The sequence below is a fragment of the Melanostigma gelatinosum genome, assembly GCF_949748355.1.
Source record: "Melanostigma gelatinosum genome assembly, chromosome: 2".
NCBI lineage: Eukaryota > Metazoa > Chordata > Actinopteri > Perciformes > Zoarcidae > Melanostigma > Melanostigma gelatinosum.
This window is the reverse complement of record NC_136635.1, coordinates 31,028,177-31,048,679: the sequence shown is the minus strand read 5'-3', so window position 1 is coordinate 31,048,679 and position 20,503 is coordinate 31,028,177. Positions and strand designations below refer to the sequence as shown.

General features: G+C 42.4%; 2 protein-coding genes across 2 annotated transcripts; one reads left to right on the top strand and one right to left on the bottom strand.

Moving 5' to 3' along the window:
* Nucleotides 1-1,626: 1,626 nt before the first annotated feature.
* Nucleotides 1,627-9,967, bottom strand: LOC306787714 (uncharacterized protein). The gene is made up of 11 exons (XM_079282957.1): nt 9,710-9,967; nt 8,228-8,316; nt 7,839-7,988; nt 7,419-7,552; nt 7,106-7,242; nt 6,854-6,947; nt 6,149-6,266; nt 5,672-5,895; nt 5,355-5,526; nt 5,116-5,243; nt 1,627-4,961 (listed from the first exon to the last, which is right to left on the bottom strand). The coding sequence occupies exons 2-11, from the start codon at nt 8,313-8,315 to the stop codon at nt 4,644-4,646; spliced, it is 1,563 nt and encodes a 520-aa protein (XP_079139083.1). The 5' UTR covers nt 8,316; nt 9,710-9,967; the 3' UTR covers nt 1,627-4,643.
* Nucleotides 9,968-12,560: 2,593 nt separating this feature from the next.
* Nucleotides 12,561-18,633, top strand: LOC306794041 (ZP domain-containing protein-like; the record flags this gene model as incomplete). Its single annotated transcript, XM_079291903.1, has 9 exons — nt 12,561-12,648; nt 14,875-15,016; nt 15,122-15,265; nt 15,470-15,528; nt 15,962-16,146; nt 16,249-16,649; nt 16,934-17,033; nt 17,840-18,041; nt 18,143-18,633. The coding sequence occupies 9 exons, from the start codon at nt 12,561-12,563 to the stop codon at nt 18,277-18,279; spliced, it is 1,458 nt and encodes a 485-aa protein (XP_079148029.1). The 3' UTR covers nt 18,280-18,633.
* Between the last annotated feature and the right edge of the window lie 1,870 nt (nt 18,634-20,503).

Here is a 20,503-nt window from a genome sequence, read left to right as displayed (position 1 = left end):
GTCTCAATCTCTAGTTTCAAGTCTTCTTCAATACAGCATGATGTTCATTTAGTACATTATGGTCCATTTAGAGTCACACAGACCATAAAGCAGGGGATGCTTTAGGGCGGGGCTACACGCTGATTGACAGGTCTCTACCAGAGACGTATACGGCGTCTCTACGTCACTCCTCAGTCCAAATATTGTCACTTCCTGTTCATTGGCTGCAAAAAACCAAGATGGCGACGGCCAAAATGGCGAAATCTGAGATTCAACACCGCAGTCCACAAACCAATGAGAGACGTAACAATGACTACGTCCACTTCCTACAAACAGTCTGTGGTGTAGATGGTTTGGTGTGAGTTACAGAGAGTTGGAGATATCGGCTGCAGAGATGTCGGCCTTCTTTCCAATACGATGGGAATAGAGGACACACAGCTTACATTTGGAAAAGTCAACAGCAAAGTGTCTGTGCAGACATCGTGACCCGTTCCTGAGATATTCCACAGTTCTTGTTGTGAGCAGAGTGTCATGTTGTTCCTTTATGTCGGAGAGAAGGCAGACATCTCTACGGACAGTTTCTACAACACTGGGCAACTCGCACCAAAACAATCTAGATTGATAAATAGCACACAGGTGAGAGGAAACATGTGTGTTTCTGATTTTTGGGGTTAATTGTCTCTTTAGCACTAAAAGCACTGCTTACATGTACGTGATGCTGCTGAGAGGAAGACGGAGACAAACGCTTTGATTGCACAATATCCTTCGTCAGTGATGAGAGATGTGGAGAATCTGGTTGTTGAGTTGTTATGGGAAGAGGAAGGTGTATTATTTCTTTGTTGTACCATTTGCTGGAATTCATTTTCGGGCAACTTGTCACCGTTGCAGGCGTTGACAGTAGAACATGTTGTGAAACCAGTTGTTCAGCCTATTCCGGCACATCGCGTGCATTCCATGAAACTTGAAAGGACTGCCATCATCCGGCCAGCCTGCGAGAGCGTATATATAATGATGCTGCAGGTGGATGTGAGGTAGAGAACCTCCAGACACAGTGAGTTGAGGGCATCATGGCTTCAGTGCTCCTGCTTCAGCTGCTCCTGGTCTCACTGGCCTCTGCGGCTCATTTCATGGGGGGATCCATGACATTCAGCTTCAAAGACAGAAACCCTGACGGATCATTTCGGGTGAGAGATGCAGCTTTTTACATATGATGTGCAACGTGCGTTACAGATGATGTGTGAATATGTTTCCTCTGGGATTTGTCATATTCTGGGAACGCTTATTTAATCTCTTTATTATCAATGCTGTTGTTATTTTAAATGGGTTTGAATACTCTGTTTAGAGAATATTAACTCAATGCATTTTTGTACATCTTGATCTTGTAAAGCATTTCTGAGTACATCTAAAATATTTACATAACATGTGTTATTATTACTTATTATGATTACTTCGTCAGGACTTTATTAAAAACGATCTTCCTTTCTGAAACAGTTAAATTCGCCCGGATGTTGCTTACAAGATATTTAGATATTTATCAGCTCCTCAAGGGGGAAAAAACGTGTATTTATACACAGTAAATTTGTCGGAGTAAATTTTACTCAAATTGAATAAAATTTTACTCAATAAAATACAACATTTGGTCCCAGTCTATATAGAGTAAAATCTACTCTTGCCTCAGAGTTAATGATTCAGAGTATTTTTTACTCTATTCAGTGTTTGTATTTAACTCTAGATGATGATAATTTACTCTATGTAGCATAAAATGAAAACAACTCTACTGCCATTTTACTCAACTTAGAACTATTCCACTCCACATAGAACTACATTCCACTCCACATAGAACTACATTCCACTCCATATAGAACTACATTCCACTCCACATAGAACTACATTCCACTCCATATAGAACTACATTCCACTCCATATAGAACTATATTCCACTCCATATAGAACTACATTCCACTCCATATAGAACTATATTCCACTCCATATAGAACTATATTCCACTCCATATAGAACTAAATTACACTCCATAGAGAACTAAATTATGATTAAAACCTGAGAGAACTTACTCTGGAAGGTTATCATTAAACCCAACAAGTTAAATAAATCAGATATCAGTATTTACCAAAGCACAATTTATTATTTTGTATTACAAATGTGCAATGTATCCATACATATTTTACAGAATACATTTTGGACCTTTGGAACACTTTGGCCTTTTCACTATGACATCATAGGAAACAGTATGGCACAATAAACAAACTTGCATCATCACACCTGTATGACATTTGTACATCAAATGCTTTATAACAGAAAATCTCTTTCACATCAACTACATGAGGTCCGTCTTTTGTGCACACAACTTTATATGCATTAAAATGCTCATCAAGACACACTGTTTGCAGGGCAAATGTAACAAACAATAACCTCTCATCTTTCAGAACTACATGGTGGATTTTGTGAAAAACTGGCATCTCACAATGAACCTTCAGACAAACGACTAAACCCGTCCGATACATATTTCCATGGTGTTTGGCCCATCTAATATTTAAAACCTTGGTGTCAATTGGTACCTGAATAGTCTCAGCTATCTCATAGCCCCAGTCTAGCACATTTAAAGCTACCATATTACCTGGACCAATTATCACTTCATTGGGATCAAATGTCTGCCACCTGTATGCTATTTGATTTTGGTGTTTCTTGGCCAAAGTTTTAGTGATATTTTTGAAGCTTTTTAATTGTTTCTTAAAGAAATGATGCTTTGCTTCATAGCGCATGCACCAACTATGCAAAAGTGGTCCAATTTTAAGAATACACATAGGGTAATGCACCATAAAATGATGTTTTGGTAGCAGCCTTTTGTTTGGAAACAAATGCTTGAACAACCTGTGGTGTTCCACGATTAAGTGTTTCAAAAAAATAGTAATACCCTTTGATAACTTTGGTGAAAATACAATGTTTACAATTTGAAGCAAAAGCAGTAGCAAATACCAGTGTTGATCATTTGGACAAACCAAGTCTCCAAAGATAAGTGGTAGATTGCGAAGTAAACACCAGGATTGGATTGCATTCAACCCCAAGTCATTTGAGTCCTCCCTTAACTTAACTGTAGGAGGTTTGTTGTTTTGCTCCATATAGCCATAGTTAAAACTCCTAATTCTACAGTCTATTTCTTTTAATGTTGTGTACTTATCTTTCAAGTGCAGTAATAGAAGTTTCATTTCATATTGTGCCACTCCCTCCAAGATATCGTGCATAATATCGACAGAGAAGTTTTCACATGTATTGAAATATTGCAAGGAATTTAGAATGCAAGAACGTTTAACGCCCATCACATAGGGAAGAGTGGGATTTGTCTCCATCATTTGGCAATGTTCCGCATGAAGTGCGCGAGTTCGCAAAACTATCTTGGGTGAATCTTCATTAAACTCAGTCTGAAAGTCTTCTTTCTCAGCAAGACAGAAGCGGCAACAATATCTGGCACTGAATGATTCAACAAAACCAAACAAACTGTGAAGACCAAGGTTGTCACCTGTAACTTGGACAATAGTTCCATACACTGGCTGATCATACAAGGGGACCCGAATTCCATCCTTCTCAAGTATTTTAATATCCTGCATAAGTGGATCAAGTATTTTAGAAAAGCCATATGTTTTAACATCTTGGGCATGAAATAAAGCGACCAAATGAATATTAAGCAGATTTGAGTTGTACTTGGGAGAAAAATTCCGCAAGGTGAAATAGAGTGCACCTAATTTATGTATTCCCCGTTTTGAGCCTAAAGGATTTGCAGTTTCAAAATCATCATAAAAAAGCTGAATCAGAATGGCATGCTTCTGTTTTGAAAATAGATCATGACTCTTGAAAAGATCTCCATCGCACAAGTCATGAAGATTTTCTCCTGAACTTGAAGTCTGCATCATCTCTTTTATGTTAGGATGTTGATAAATAAATTGTAAAGTTTTCAAAATAGGGATGTAAACTAATTTATCAGTGACAACAACCTGATCATAAGTTCCAGTGGTGCGATTGCGTAGGGTATCAAATCTTGTACCAAGAACATATTCAACTAAGTCTACCCTTCCCCACTTCTCTGTAAAATACTGCCTTCTTTTACTCTCAGAATTTAATACACCATAGGGATTTTCCATTTTTTCGAAACACTGATCAATTTTGCTCTCAATGTCGCTTTTGATAGGCTCCTGTAAAGATAGACACTTCTTCACAGATTCTTTTGCTTGATTATGGATATCGTCAACAATCTCTTCCATCGAAATTACCAAAGAGTTAACAGTTGTTTCACTTACGCCTGCCACTTTAAGTTCGGCTACTGTTGCAGCGCAGCTGTCTACAAGACTCCTTTTGAGAAGGACTGAGTCAGAAGGTGAACTTCTTGCTGGCAAGTCATCAAAATTACTTGCTGCTAAATCTTCAGATGTAGATGGGCCTTCACCAGGATCAGAACAAGGTTCATGTGCTTTATTTAGATGCTTTCGAAACCCAGAAAAAGTGCCATAAACTAGTGAACAACCAGCCTGACCACATTTAAGACGAAGGGTCTTTCCTGAACAAAGTCCGTGGATCAACTTCAAGTGTTTTGTCAGGGAATTGGTGTTTGCCTGGGGGATTTTGCAAATAAAACAAAACATCTTCGTATCAACTCAATGCAGCATCCGAGCCCTCAACTCTGCAACCCTTGGATTCACCTTAGTGGTATCAACATCGATTTCAAAGATCGTGGTTTGCAAGAAGTTGTACACATTTACCAGATCCTGGTTGTACGAAGTACCAAAGACAAAATGAGCTTTGAAAAGCTCATCAAAACAGGCAAGTGTGTCTGGTGACTTACAAGGTATTGCATGCTTGTCAATCACAATGAAGTATTTGTGAATCAGACTCTTCTGGGTCCCCACAGCTAGCAGGTATGGTTGAAGGCTTTCCACGATGCCGTCCAGATGCCCCTGGATGCTCATCCCAGTCTGTGACAGAAAAAATAATGAATTAGTCAGCTATAAAATTAGTCAGTTTAAGGAAATGTCTTAATTGACCATAATCTTAAAAAGAGGATTGAAAGGTTTAGAAAAGGGGACAGAACAGTGACGATTTTCCAGTTTAATTGAACTGTAACCTCACCTTAATGAATTTCACAAGACGGTCACTGGCTTGTCTGGCTGAGAGTTTTCCTGGTCTCTTGCGGCCATGTGGTGATGGTGGTAGAAGGTGGACAAGAACCAAAATGGATGACATGTCACTGTCCCATCCTGGAAGTAAAAATTCATAAACAAGCATTTACTACAAGCGAACAGTCAATCCATTTTTCATTCAAAAACTATTCTCTCTTCCATAACTATGATCCTTAACTTTTAGCATACCATTTTCCACGTCTGTTGTGCATTCAGCATTTTGAACCAGGTCTTGAAGATCGGCTGTCTGTGTGAGGCCACGGCTTTGTTCGAGGACTTTCTGTTTGTAGATAGTAGGCCATCTCTCCAGGAACTTTGTAGTAGCAGCATCCCCAAACATCAGACCAAAGTCTTGGTCAATCTGCAGACAAGATAGAATTGGTCAAAACAGAACAGTAAACATTATGGTGTAGCACCATGGTCATGACAGATCTTACAACCCTACCCAGGCTATTGTAGAACAGAAATAATATTGTCATGACAGTGGCAGTAGAACGTTCACATACCAGTCCTGCCATGTCCAGGAATCTTGGAAACGCTGTGAATAGTTCAGAGGACTTCACTGGGTCATGAACCATGTCTTGGCGATAGGTAAAGGTCTGCTTCATCTTCTCCTTCACAGTTGCTTCATCAGCTGTATGCTTCATAAGCGCAATGGCCTCGCAGCACAGGCTTTCTGTGGTTAGCCCGTTTTCCACTCTGAATGAGTCTCTTTCTGCTTTTGGACCACCTGTAATAGTGGTGGCACTTTTATCAATTACTGGGTTAGTATATGATATTATGTCCTAAGATATAAGAAATAAGGCTTGGAAAACTCTGCAAGGATGGCCATGCAGGCACTTACGTCTCCAGAAGAAAAATAGGATATATATATATATATATATATATATATATATATATATATATATATATATATATATATATATATATACATTATATGATTATTCCCTCATCATGCATTATGAATTAGACTTCACACATACCAGTTAGTGTTTGTGACTGACTGCAGGTCTTCTTTTTTCCCTCCGATGCTTCCTTCTGAACAAATTTCAGTCTCCATGCCAGATACCCACTCCCATCTTCTGCATTGTAATAATGCTCCTAAAGTAAAAAGGGTTATTCAGTTTGATTGAACAAGTTGAAATAGTTTAATCTTTCCCCAAAAACTATCATATTTCCTAGTATTGTGATGAGGCCTTTCTTTCTAATGACAGTTATTTTGAAAAACAGAGGTTATTGTATTACACGGTTAGTGTTGTGTCTTGTTAATGGGCTAACCCTTGCGGTGCGAAAGTAAACTGAGCTTTAACACCGCCAGAGTTCAACTTACGGGGAAGGCAGAGATGGTGGCCATTAGGGCTGTCACCTTTTCCAAAAATAACACTCGAACAAATATGAAATGACACGCAATACGTTAGAGCGCCCTCTGTTGGGTGACAAAGTAAACTACGTTAAACAGTCAGCTGTGGATATAGACTGTACATTTTTTATTCAAATGAGTCATTAGAGTTTGAATGTTAATTACATTCAAACAAATGTTCAAAAAGTGACAGCCCTTGTTGCCATGCAGTAATGTTTACAGATCTTTATTTGAAATAAAAACACTACCCATCTGTAAAACAGCAGTTGAAATATTTACATTCCAAGCAAGTGAAAAGTAAATAAGTTAGACGTTTTAATGTACTTACATAGCCTAACTTGCTCCTAGGATCGGCCAGGTATGGGTACAAGGTAGTGATGCCCCTTGCGTAGTCCTCTTTAACGCGCCTTGAAGGACTTGTCCTACACACAAACACACAGACTTTACTATATGTGCTCCAATCAAAAGTATTGATGTGTAAATTCCACCTGCTAAAAGAGGGGTGTTGTACTGTGTCAATTCAAGACACACATGTGTATTAGGAGTGCAGGTATGTAATAATAACAACATGACAACATACCCATGTTCACTTGTCATATGTGCGACCAATATCTTGACCATATCACGTCTTCTGGCATCCGTTAGGCTTTTTGTTCGGGCATACTCATTCATGATCCTCTCTCCTCCAGGTTTGTTCTTCAGGATGTCTTCAATCATCTAAGTGGGAAGAACAAAAATGAACACAATGAAACGTTTAAAACAATAATGACATCAAGTATTATCAAACAGAATGGCCACAATTTTACAACTTCAGTTATTCAGCCATTTACCATTCAACCTTGGCATTTTTTTTAAACCTTCAGAAAGGATGCAAGGGAAACTGCAGAGCTTACCTGAGCTAGATGACTTCCCTCATCTCTTTGTCTTGTAGCAGGACTATGCTGCAATATAGTGGTGTCGTCCGAGTCCCTCTCATTGTCTCCACTGAAGCTTGCAAAGGAGGAGCATGAAGGGGAGCTCAAAGAATCTAGAAATCATATTAACATTGAACTAATGTGATTAACAATGTGACTATAAGACAATATAAGTGCACACATCCATTATTAGAGGAATGCAAATATTTCACATTGTATCATGCCCACAACAGTTCCAGAAATTGTGGAAAGGGTGAGCAGAGATGATTTCAAAATATCTAAATAAGATTTTAAAAAACCCCAACTCAGATATATTAAATTGTCTTGCATATTCAAAACATGTTAGATTGACCAAGCCGTACAGATAAATATGAAGTTATAAGCTAATAAGTAACTAACCCTCAAGATTTGGGTCTTGGGGTAGACAAATCTCCAGCACACCAATGTCTTGTTTCTTTAGTAGAAACTCAAACACCTCCTCATCAACTTCGGTCTTTGATTCATCATAGACTTTTAAGTCCAAGGTTGGAAGGTCAAATTTCTTGGCAACTGTGAAGACAAAATACCAAGGGACAAGCTTAGTGATGAATCGGTTGTGTATTTGCAGAAAAACATAACAGACAGCAATCAGAAGGCCATCTTCACTTGAACATTGTAATCCCAAAACTGACAGTGTTCCATGCAGACCTTTGCTATTCCAGGGAAAAGACTTTCAGGTATGCAAAACATAGAGTGACATCCCAAGTGTATTGTTCCACAGGTTAGTGTGTGCAATATTTTTCACTCACCACAATCCAAAAATGATTTGAAGGTTAGTTGCCCCTCATAACAAATGTACTTCTGACGATCTCTGTACTTCACTCTTACAGCTTGCATCCTTCATGACAAAAACAATTAAATTAGTTTCATTATCAGAAACAGCTGACTGCCAACATTAGTAATACCACAGTAAGCCAACATTAGAAAGACATGATGCATGGACTAATAGTAGGTCTCCACAAGGGTAAACTATTTCATTATAAAAACGAGGGACATTTTAAGCACGTCTTTATTACGCTGTACTAAAGGGACCTGTTCATTCGCTTGAATCGCCAATTCGCGTCACTCCAGTCTCATAGTGGCTGTGCATAGACTTTGTATGTAATCTACTGCGTTTGGCGTGAACACATCATCAGAAATGTAACCAGTTGTCTCATCTTGAACAATGTCTACTTCACCTGGTTGTCTCCGACTTGGCCGTCTCTAGCATGCCACAGTGCAACAGATCAATCAGCTTATGCTGCGGAATTCTACCCGCACTTCGCGAGTGGCCCGTGCCAATGTCAAGCCCAGCTAGTTTTAGCAGTCAACAGAGTGAAGTGCATTTTTTCAAAGTATAACACACATGTTGCATCGACCAGGGTGCTGATGAACTGCAGCGAAACACAGTCCATCAACACAGCTCTTTTCAGAGTCAAATACACGTGTTGGCGGCAACAAACGCAGCTAGAAACAGTCCAACAGTCATTAACAGCTCTTTTCAGAGTCAAATACACGTGTTAGCGCAAACAAACGCAGCCGGAAACAGTTGCTTAAAACAGTCGTTAACAGCTCTTTTCAGAGTCAAATACACGTGTTAGCGCAAACAAACGCAGCCGGAAACAGTTGCTTAAAACAGTCGTTAACAGCTCTTTTCAGAGTAAAATACACGTGTTAGCGCCCACAAACGCAGCTAGAAACAGTCCGTTTAAAACGGTTTTTAACAGCTCTTTTCAGAGTAAAATACACAGGTTAGCGCCAACAAATGCAGCTTAAAACGGTCGTTAACAGCTCCTTTCTGAGTAAAATACACGTGTTGACGCCAACAAACTGCAAATTCTACATAGCCATTTTCACAGTAAAATGTACCTGTTGCACCAACTAACTGCAGCAAAAGACAGCCCCTCTACACAGAATAAAACACACATGCACCTGCTCAGTGAAGTCCGCTGGCTACTGATGATAGCTAATACTACTTTATTGAGACTTTAATCCAGGTGTGTCGACGTTAATATGTCCATAAACCACCAAATATTTTGCGAATTGATGTTAATGCGTTAGAAGCTAACGTTTGACTGTGACTAAGTTATGTGAAAACGTTAGAAGCTACCGTTAGCATCTGCTAACGCGAACAATCAGAAGCTACGGCTCATATCTGACAATGCAAATAGTGAAGTAACGTTAGGTTAGCTGCAATGTTGCTACACAATGTACCTTACACACATGAAGTTAACCAAAACGAATGACCTTACCTGACATGTTATTTCAAATGCCGTCTTCTGTTCCTCACTTCAGCCCTTCCGTTCCATAAAACGTCAGCTCATTCCAGTGTAGCGAGAGGTGTCATGGCGGCAGAAACGAAACTTAAGGAACCGTTGTGGGCGTGGTCACGCTGTTTTACTCCAATAGATTTTATTCTGAATATTTACTCACACTCTACTGGCTACTGGAAGTAATTACACTCCAAAATGATTAAATATGACTCCTTCAGTGGAAAATAATTGTAACTCCGGAAAAATTACTCTCCCGTTTTTCCTGTGTAGCAACTTCACTTCCACGTTTTATTTAAATTCAGAGTAAGAATGGAATGCGTGATGGATGTAAAATAATATGGGTTGATATGTTGAACTCTTGATTTTGCAGGCTTGATTTCTGATCCATGCTTTCATTCTTGCTGAGTTCATATTATGTTCTTGTGTTTTGCCTTTTCACTCCAAAAAACGAAGTTCAGGTGAAGACGCTAAAACATTTAACATTGTTGAACCGAGTCCCGTTTATGGAATCCCCCCGTGGCTGAAAGGGATGACCTTTAACCTTTTAAAAAATCATTAATTCACCAAGAGAAGAAGAAAAAATCATAAAAGCTTGATGAGAACAATGACTTTCTTAATCTAAACGTGAACATACCATCATTATTGTTGTCATTATGGTTTCCATTCACATTTTCTTTACTCATCTCAAGATCAGAGGACATATTGCAATAATATTGTTCTTAATGAATTTAAATAAAAACCTAAGATATGAACTTTAACTATATTTGTTGATTTGTTGAAATGATTATTACAGATGAACACCCTTCTTTAAATGGATATCATTACAGAGTAAATACACAGAAATGTAATTCATTCGGATGTCCTTATCTTCAGTGGAGACACCGTCTTTAACTCCAGGATCTTTTTCCACAGGTGGAGGTTCGTCACAGGGCGACCTTTGAGAGGTATCAGTTGTCCAACTACTGGGGTTGTTACGGAGGCAACTGTGGCTCTATCTCCAGCAGTGAGCGCGGTAGGATTGACAGCAGCACCAATTCACCACCATCCAACCGACAACGGTTTGAAACTGAAACAGTCGACACAAGAATCGTCCCGAGTGACAAACCTTTTGAATTAAGGTGAGTTTATTTCTTCTTCTCTTGAATCCTATAAATGCTGAATATTGTATTTGTTGTTCTTATCATGAAGAGCAGCCAGTGTTTGGTGCAGTAGTTCAAGAGTGTCTTTTGATTGATGACCAGGGCTGCTAGCTGCTGTTGGGTCCCAACGCGCAACTGGGCAACTAATTGGAGACTACAGACTTTTGTGGATTTGGGATCAAGATCTGACACTGGAAAACCCAACAGGTCACCAGACATTGCCATTCTACCTCTCCTCAGGTAAGTCCTCTGCCGTTAGCATGAAACAGCTAGGCTAAGCTACAATCCGTTCGTTAAAGAAACTGTGGAAAATATCCTACTTCACCTCCTCCCAGTGTTACAAAAACAAAAAAGACACCGTGGCAGTCCTCAAATACATTTAGGGGCTGAAAGCCAAACATGGTCTGCAATCTGTATCCTACAGTTTGTCTGCCAACACAATCATATCACATCCGAATCATTTGGAAAATAGTGTAATCGCAAAAAAATGTAATTCAATGATTTCTTCCAATAATAAGAATGTTCACTTACTTTAACATTTGTATGACATTCCAGCAAAAATAAATAATCAAATTGTATTCTTCTATTTTAATTATGAATTACAGTAAAATTACAAATATTAAAGTGTGTGATTCTGTATGTAAAATGTTATGAACTGTACTACACCTCTACCAGCATGTCACTGGTTTATTACTTCTTACATTGGTGTAGCTATCCAGCTGATTGTTGGCCTAGAAGACTGTTACTGACTCGTGTTACTGACTCATGTTACTGACTCATGTTACTGACGCATGTTATTGATTCATATTACTGACTCGTTTTACTGACTCGTGTTGCTGACTCGTGTTGCTGACTCGTGTTGCTGACTCGTGTTGCTGACTCGTGTTGCTGACTCATTTTACTGACTCGTGTTGCTGACTCGTGTTGCTGATTCGTGTTGCTGACTCATTTTACTGACTCGTGTTGCTGACTCGTGTTGCTGACTCGTGTTACTGACTTGTGTTGCTGATTCGTGTTACTGACTCGTGTTGCTGACTCATTTTACTGACTCGTGTTGCTGACTCGTGTTGCTGACTCGTGTTATTGACTCATATTACTGACTCGTGTTACTGACTCGTGTTGCTGACTCGTGTTGCTGACTCGTGTTGCTGACTCGTGTTGCTGACTCGTGTTACTGACTCGTGTTACTGACTCGTGTTATTGATTTGTGTTACTGACTCGTGTTACTGACTCGTGTTACTGACTCGTGTTACTGACTCATGTTATTGATTTGTGTTACTGACTCGTGTTACTGACTCGTGTTACTGACTCGTGTTACTGACTCGTGTTATTGATTTGTGTTACTGACTCGTGTTATTGACTCGTGTTATTGACTCGTGTTACTGACTCATGTTCATGTGTCCACTCAAGAGTTCCTGAGAACTGCCCACGGACATACGAGCTGATGTCCTTTGATCCTGATGGAGACAGAGTTCGATGCAGATATGGAAATATCAGAAATGTAGAGTGTGGCCAGTGTGAACAACCTTCAGGCTTCACCTTAGATCAGGTTAGTTGAAAAGCCATGATACATTGTTCAATACTTCACTGATGCTTTGCTTCACTTAACTTCAAAATGTTCACATCGTCAGGACTCTTGCACATTACACTACAATCAATCCACTGCCCACCCCATAGTTTATGGATTTGAGATGGTGGTGGAGGACTTCCCGCAAAAGCACATCACTCTGGGCTACACTGATGGATCCCGATCCTACAAGGCCCCACTGGTTGGGAGGAGTAAGAGATATGTCCGCTCCCTACCACCAACCACAGCAGCACCAACAACCACAGTAGCACCAACAACCACAGCAGCACCAACAACCACAGCAGCACCAACAACCACAGCAGCACCAACAACCACAGCAGCACCAACAACCACAGCAGCACCAACAACCACAGCAGCACCAACAACCACAGTAGCACCAACCACAGCAGCACCAACCACCACAGCAGCACCAACAACCACAGTAGCACCAACCACAGCAGCACCAACAACCACAGCAGCACCAACAACCACAGTAGCACCAACCACAGCAGCACCAACAACCACAGCAGCACCAACAACCACAGTAGCACCAACCACAGCAGCACCAACAACCACAGCAGCACCAACAACCACAGCAGCACCAACAACCACAGTAGCACCAACCACAGCAGCACCAACAACCACAGCAGCACCAACAACCACAGTAGCACCAACCACAGCAGCACCAACCACCACAGCAGCACCAACAACCACAGTAGCACCAACCACAGCAGCACCAACAACCACAGCAGCACCAACAACCACAGTAGCACCAACAACCACAGTAGCACCAACAACCACAGTAGCACCAACCACAGCAGCACCAACAACCACAGCAGCACCAACAACCACAGTAGCACCAACCACAGCAGCACCAACAACCACAGCAGCACCAACAACCACAGTAGCACCAACCACAGCAGCACCAACAACCACAGCAGCACCAACAACCACAGTAGCACCAACCACAGCAGCACCAACCACCACAGCAGCACCAACAACCACAGTAGCACCAACCACAGCAGCACCAACAACCACAGCAGCACCAACAACCACAGTAGCACCAACCACAGCAGCACCAACAACCACAGCAGCACCAACAACCACAGTAGCACCAACCACAGCAGCACCAACCACCACAGCAGCACCAACAACCACAGTAGCACCAACCACAGCAGCACCAACAACCACAGCAGCACCAACAACCACAGTAGCACCAACCACAGCAGCACCAACAACCACAGCAGCACCAACAACCACAGTAGCACCAACAACCACAGCAGCACCAACAACCACAGCAGCACCAACAACCACAGCAGCACCAACAACCACAGTAGCACCAACCACAGCAGCACCAACAACCACAGCAGCACCAACAACCACAGCAGCACCAACCACAGCAGCACCAACCACCACAGCAGCACCAACAACCACAGCAGCACCAACCACAGCAGCACCAACAACCACAGCAGCACCAACAACCACAGCAGCACCAACAACCACAGCAGCAGCAACAACCACAGCAGCACCAATAACCACAGCAACACCAACAACCACAGCAGCACCAACAACCACAGCAGCACCAACAACCACAGCAGCACCAACCACAGCAGCACCAACCACCACAGCAGCACCAACAACCACAGCAGCACCAACCACAGCAGCACCAACAACCACAGCAGCACCAACAACCACAGCAGCACCAACAACCACAGCAGCAGCAACAACCACAGCAGCACCAACAACCACAGCAGCACCAACAACCACAGCAGCACCAACAACCACAGCAGCACCAACAACCACAGCAGCACCAACAACCACAGCAGCACCAACCACAGCAGCACCAACCACCACAGCAGCACCAACAACCACAGCAGCACCAACAACCACAGCAGCACCAACAACCACAGCAGCAGCAACAACCACAGCAGCACCAATAACCACACCTTCACTCAGTAAACTACCTTTGCAGTTCTCATTTCTTGGTGAGTTATTTTTATTGTGTGACAGCATTTTCAATGAGCCAATCCACAAAAACCCTGCTTCATGTTGCAGCTCTGCAACACTTTAATGAGATGTTACACATGGCAGAAGACATTATTTTAGAAATCTTCAAGTCAGGAGTCTCTGAGAACAGTTTGACCAGAAACCAGCTTTAGATTTTTAACATTTTATTTGTCCACTAAACCATTGCCTGTGAATTTAGTTTCCCACATTGAACGTCTCTGTCCTGTAAAAACATGTCTCTTTAAACTCTTTTCATGAACAACATGAACAGCTACAGCCAGCAGGCCATTTGTCTTTGATAGAAATCAGCAACACTTGCTGCGGCAGCTTTGAAGTTGTGATCCACAGACAGCAGCAAAGTGTCAGTTTTTAAGTATAACTTACTTATTGCACTTTGTAACTTAAATGAATCTTCTATCTTTTAACTCCAGTGGACCCAGCTGCTCCCTCGTGTCAGGAGGGACTCTACTTGCCAGAGCTTTTGCCCCCGACACCTTTAAACGGAGCCCGCCTCCATGCAGAGGTCGACAGAGAAGTGGAGATCAGAGTCAGAGCACGAGCATCACGCGCAACGTGAGTGAGAGCCGACGGGACCGGTGCTGCCTTGAGGCGCGTGAGATAACATCAGAGAGGAAAGAGTCAATAAATCTCTGCTTTCTTTGCTTTGTTATCACACAGAATACAGGACATCATCATCAGCGGCCCACTGAACATCACCGAGGAAAGGAACACACATGGGGAGTTCGTCATCAGGTGGACGCCTATCCAAGATGACCTGGGGGAGTTTTTCCCGATCTGCTTTGCTGTTGAAGCGGTGACCGGGTAAGCCACACACCATCACAGTCACAATCACCACGCCACCCCATCTCCACAGTGAGTGACATTTCTCTGTGTTTGGTGTTTTTCTCAACAAGGTAGAGATTCATCAATTAGGAGCCAAAATCACCAGTAATAATTTGAACATGACATATCGGCCTAACTGAAAGAGTAGCAGGCATTAAATCAGCGTTCACCGATGCTCCTCAGGTCCGGCGTCTATCAGTCCGAGATGAGGTGTGTTCTGGTAGAAGTTCGGAAGGTGCAAGGTGAGTCTACTTTAATCTCAACATTTAGTTGTTTAAGTACATCTGTAATGGTGTGTATTTTCACCAAATATATCAGATACTGAATACTAAGTTAAAGAGCCAAATAGTGTCTGCATGGCTGGCGTACATGAGAGGTTAAAAAGCCGCGAGGCGCGCACTTCTATAAAGTGCTGTGATTGGTTGAACCTTCCTACAAGACAAAATTCAGAGCCGTCATTGGACGCAAAACATTCTTGCTCGACACAAAAATACCACGTTCACTGTTCATACCAGTGAAACCAAACCAGCAGAACTTAAAGAAACTTTCTTTTTGATGGAAACATCACAGTCTTTGTCTGGAACGTTGCTGAAGTTCTTGTTGGCATTACTGCCCCCTGTAAATAAGTACACCATTGGTATATAATGTGTATTTTCTCACACTCTCTTCTTCTAGTTAATTCCCATGTGATCTGCACCGAGTCCACGATGAGAGTAGAGGTTGAGAAGTCTTCATTCCATGGACTCCATGAGGATCATTTGCGGCTCAACGACGGCGCCAACATCGCCTGCAGGCTGCGCTCCAACAGCACTTACGTCTTCGCCGACATCCCCCTCAGCGGTTGTGGCACTGAGCTCGAGGTAACGCAGGCTTTTGTTACCGGCTGCTCTTCTCTCTCAGTCGTTGGTGTTGCCTTTATCTAGCAGTACGAGGACTGAATACATGACCTTTGTTCACTGCAGGAAGACGGGGATTACCTCAGGTTCAAGAATGAAATCACCACGTTTGACAACACAGCTGACGTGATCACCAGGAAACACCTGCTGGAGATACAGTTCTACTGCCAGTACCCCAAACGTGGAAACGTGACACTGGCCTTCACAGTACACAGGCCCATCGTCTCAATGTGGGACAGGGGCTTCGGCAGGTTCACCTACCAGTTTGAGTTCTATTCTAACGACCAATACCAAGCCATGGTTGATCCAACTTCATACCCGGTGGTGTATGACATATGGAGCATGATCTACATGCAGATAGAGGCCACCTCCTCCGTCAACAACACCGTGCTGTTTGTGGAGTCCTGCAGGGCTTCACCATATGACAACCAGAACTCCCAGCAGACCTACTCCATCATTGAGAATGGGTAGGCATGGACACACCCCCTAGTGGCGATAGAGGGCACAACAAAGCATTTGTAAAGATTAGTTCTCTGATTGTTGCTTCGAGGCTCTTCTGTGTAATGTCACCCTGTCAGGATGTAGACGTCAATGCTTCACTGACTCCATCTTTTGTAGAACCTATAGTACTTTTCTTATTGTGTGAATACCAATAGAACAATACCTCTGCCCCTATAGCAGCATCCACTGTAAGGCACAGAGTAACAAAGGCAACATGTCTCATCTTTTTGTTGTGTTTTGCTCTGACTAGGTGTAAAGTGGACCCGACCGTTCAGATCCATTCCCCCTCCCACCCGAGACAATTCAGGTTCAGCATGAAGGCCTTCAAGTTCATCGGCATGTTTGACCAGGTGAAGAACGGAGCAGAGGACTGTTGATGTCTCTGGGAGATCTCTAAATGCTCCAACGAATAGGTCCAGTTCATGACGTCCTTTCATTTATCTGACTAGTTGTACTAAGTGGTAATCAATGCACACTTGGTGGACAGGTGCAGTCATGTGAACTTTATTCGAGGCACAATGTTTCTGTCATGGATCTTCATCAGGTATAACACACCATGTGAAGCAACACATGTTTGCACTGAAGCCACAGGGCGTAACAACCAATCAGAGAGAAGCAAATCTCTGAAAACACCTGAGACGCTTATCACATCAATAATTGATCAAAAACATATTTGAACATAATAATGTCAGACTTTGTAGAATACTAAATCAAATAGACGTTTTCAATAAAGATTAGTCGAGCAATTCAAGAAAAGCAATTTGTCAACAAAAACACGTAGTCTTTGACATGTTTTGTGAAACTCAATCTATGTTTCCGAGCTTACCTTTTATAGAACAACATTGTATTTCCTTTTAAATTCATTTTTGAATGTGGTTATTATGAACTTGACTGGTTGTTACAACCTGTGGCTTCACTTTGTGAATCTGATGTCTAACGATCATGACAGAAAAACTGCATCTCTAATAAACTCAGCGCTGACGAGGTTTTAAGAAATGAACTGGCACCGCTTGACACAGATGGACTTGAGGACGAGGTGGACGTCACTGACTGTCGTGGAGATGCAAAGTGGAGCGGAGGTTTTAACTGGATCTGAGCACAGCTCTGCTGTCGGTCCGTCTGCTGGTGTGATGACAGCGTGTTCTGTTTCGTTCAGGTGTACATCAGCTGCACAGTCCTGATGTGTGCAGCAGGGGAACCCAACACCAGGTCCTCTCAGGGATGCATCAGCTCCACAACGCCAGCCACTTGGCCTCATCACCGCAGAAAGAGAGAGGGTGCCGTGGAGAGTGCCCGGCACTTCGTTTCCCAGGGTCCCCTGCGTTTAAAGAGATCAGCGGAGAGCAGCGAGAGCTCAGGTATGAAACCAGAGAAAGGTTCTCTGTTACCAGCACACGTCACTTGTTTGAGCCACTTTGGACCAGATCAAGGTAAAACATGGTGCTTGTTGTCTCTCCAGCGCTCCACCTGAATCTGAACCTGGTGTTCATCGCTGGATGTCTTCTCGCAGCTGTTGGCATGATCAGTGCCGTGGTCCTGTACAAGGCCAGGATGTCAAAGGTCAAATACCAACCTTTGTCCGCAGAGGAACGTTAAGACAGCATGCAGAATAGCAGTTCTGCATTAATTACATTTGACTACGTAAAGCTTTTGATTCGTTTTGCTGTCAGATATTGAGTGCTCGTGTATCTTCTGTGCCCATTGAAATGAATGAGCTTTATATTAAATCCTTTATACATGTCTACAGCTTATAGGTGGAAATACTTACTATAGCGAGGAAACATCTGTGCCCGTGCAAACAGGAAACCAGAACGTTTCAGTTCAGTAATCCATCATGTAGCTTTACAAACGCTTCTATTGTTATGTATGACATGATTTAATTCATATGTGCCGCCCTAATCATAATCATTGTGTCAAATGTTATCATCACATGTCAAAAGCCCTTTAGGGCTGCACCTTGTCATTTATGAAACATTTAATGGATCAATAAAAAGATATATTCTCATGCAGATGTTTTTGTTTTTACTCATTTTTCTCTCTTACATACAAACACACTTCTCCTTTTTATTACTACAGAAATCTATCAAGAGTGCTACATTAAGTCTGGAGCTCCAAACATGTAGCTCACTGATTGAAGACATCAACCTTCTAATGTTTTGTCTGATCAGCAGTCAAAAATCTAAAGATATTCATAATAATATGTATAATTCCGAATTATCTATCGGTTTTTAGTTCCTGGATCCGGTGCGCCAGTTGGGGACCTCAAGGGAGCCGCAACAGAGAGGCTAAAGAGCCACATGCGGCTCGCGAGCCACATGTGGCTCGAGGTTGCCGACCCCTGCCCTAACCCATTCCTTCTATCCACCCTCCCTCCATCTCTGTCACCCATTCCTTCTATCCACCCTCCCTCCATCTCCCTCACCCATTCCTTCTATCCACCCTCCCTCCATCTCTGTCACCCATTCCTTCTATCCACCCTCCCTCCATCTCCCTAACCCATTCCTTCTATCCACCCTCCCTCCATCTCCCTAACCCATTCCTTCTATCCACCCTCCCTCCATCTCTGTCACCCATTCCTTCTATCCACCCTCCCCCCATCTCCTTCACCCATTCCTTCTATCCACCCTCCCTCCATCTCCTTCACCCATTCCTTCTATCCACCCTCCCTCCATCTCCCTCACCCATTCCTTCTATGCACCATCCGTCCATCTCTGTCACCCATTCCTTCTGTGTGGGCGACTCTGGCTAAGTGGAGAGCAGGGTCGTCCTTCAGTCCCCGGCTCTGCTCGTCGCATGTCGATGTGTCCTTGAGCAAGACACTTAACCCCAGAATTGCTCCCGTAGCTGTGCTGCCTACGGTGTATGAATGTGATAGAATCTGATAGGCAGGTGTCACTTAGCCCCTCCCATCAGTGTGTGTTCTGTCATGTAGGGGTTTCTCCTGGTGATCGGGTGTATCCCAAAAACAAACAAAAATTGAGGCTGTAATGAAGACTCCCCCTATCAGAGTCAGAGTAACGGTGGTTGGTGACTCCACTCAGACCAGAGAAGCCGTTGGAGATGAGTGAAGTTAATCAGTTTATTTTTCTACTTGTTGTATTTGATTAATGTTGATGATAAGGAATCGGTTCTGTATTATTCAAATGTTCAAATTTGACAGGCTATTGTTATTTAATTAATTACAATGAGTTCATGTGTTTGTTTATTCGTTCTGTGTTCAATGCTTTATATGTTGATTTGTTTTTGTCTGATTCCCTATATTTGTAAAGTGAGAATGAATGATTTTATAAATATGTATCTACATTTGCTTTTATGCTCCATGTTCTTTTTCTAATGTTTGTGTGTTAATAAAATGTTGTTGCGTTCTCTGGACACTGCTTGACCTTTTATTATTTTTTTCTGCTGATAGCTGCGTTACTGGTGCAATGAGCTCAAGGTATTTATATAAAAGTGTAACGACAACTGATGTTGTCGTGCCAGCTGTAACTGTTCCACAGCGTGGTATAAGTACTTTTACTTTATCTGAATACTTTTTCCATCACTGGTCTGCTGTGAATTCTTCAACGTCTAAAATGAACCACCGCACCTCTGTTACATGAAGTGTCAAACTGCTGCTGAACATCACCACACCCTCAATGAAAGTAGTGCGTTTGTTTTTTCTCTTCGGTTGTCCAGCGATGGGCGGTTCACTCGAAACGGCGAAACGCCCCCCTCAGCGGCCGACATTGATTTGACCAACACGCGCTCCTGTGGAACGAGCCAATCAGAGAGCAGAACGCCGTGGCACTCGTATTTTGAACTGCGTACAAACGGACAGAGA

What these genes read in the sequence shown, in the direction of transcription:
- LOC306787714 (XM_079282957.1), bottom strand. Translation starts at nt 8,315, where the DNA reads ATGCAAGCTGTAAGAGTGAAGTACAGAGATCGTCAGAAGTACATTTGT. An exon ending in AGGGAAGTCATCTAGCTCAG is followed by an intron (nt 7,243 to 7,418) that starts GTAAGCTCTGCA and finishes CTTCCCACTTAG; the next exon opens with ATGATTGAAGACATCCTGAA. An exon ending in CATATGACAAGTGAACATGG is followed by an intron (nt 6,948 to 7,105) that starts GTATGTTGTCAT and finishes GTTTGTGTGTAG; the next exon opens with GACAAGTCCTTCAAGGCGCG.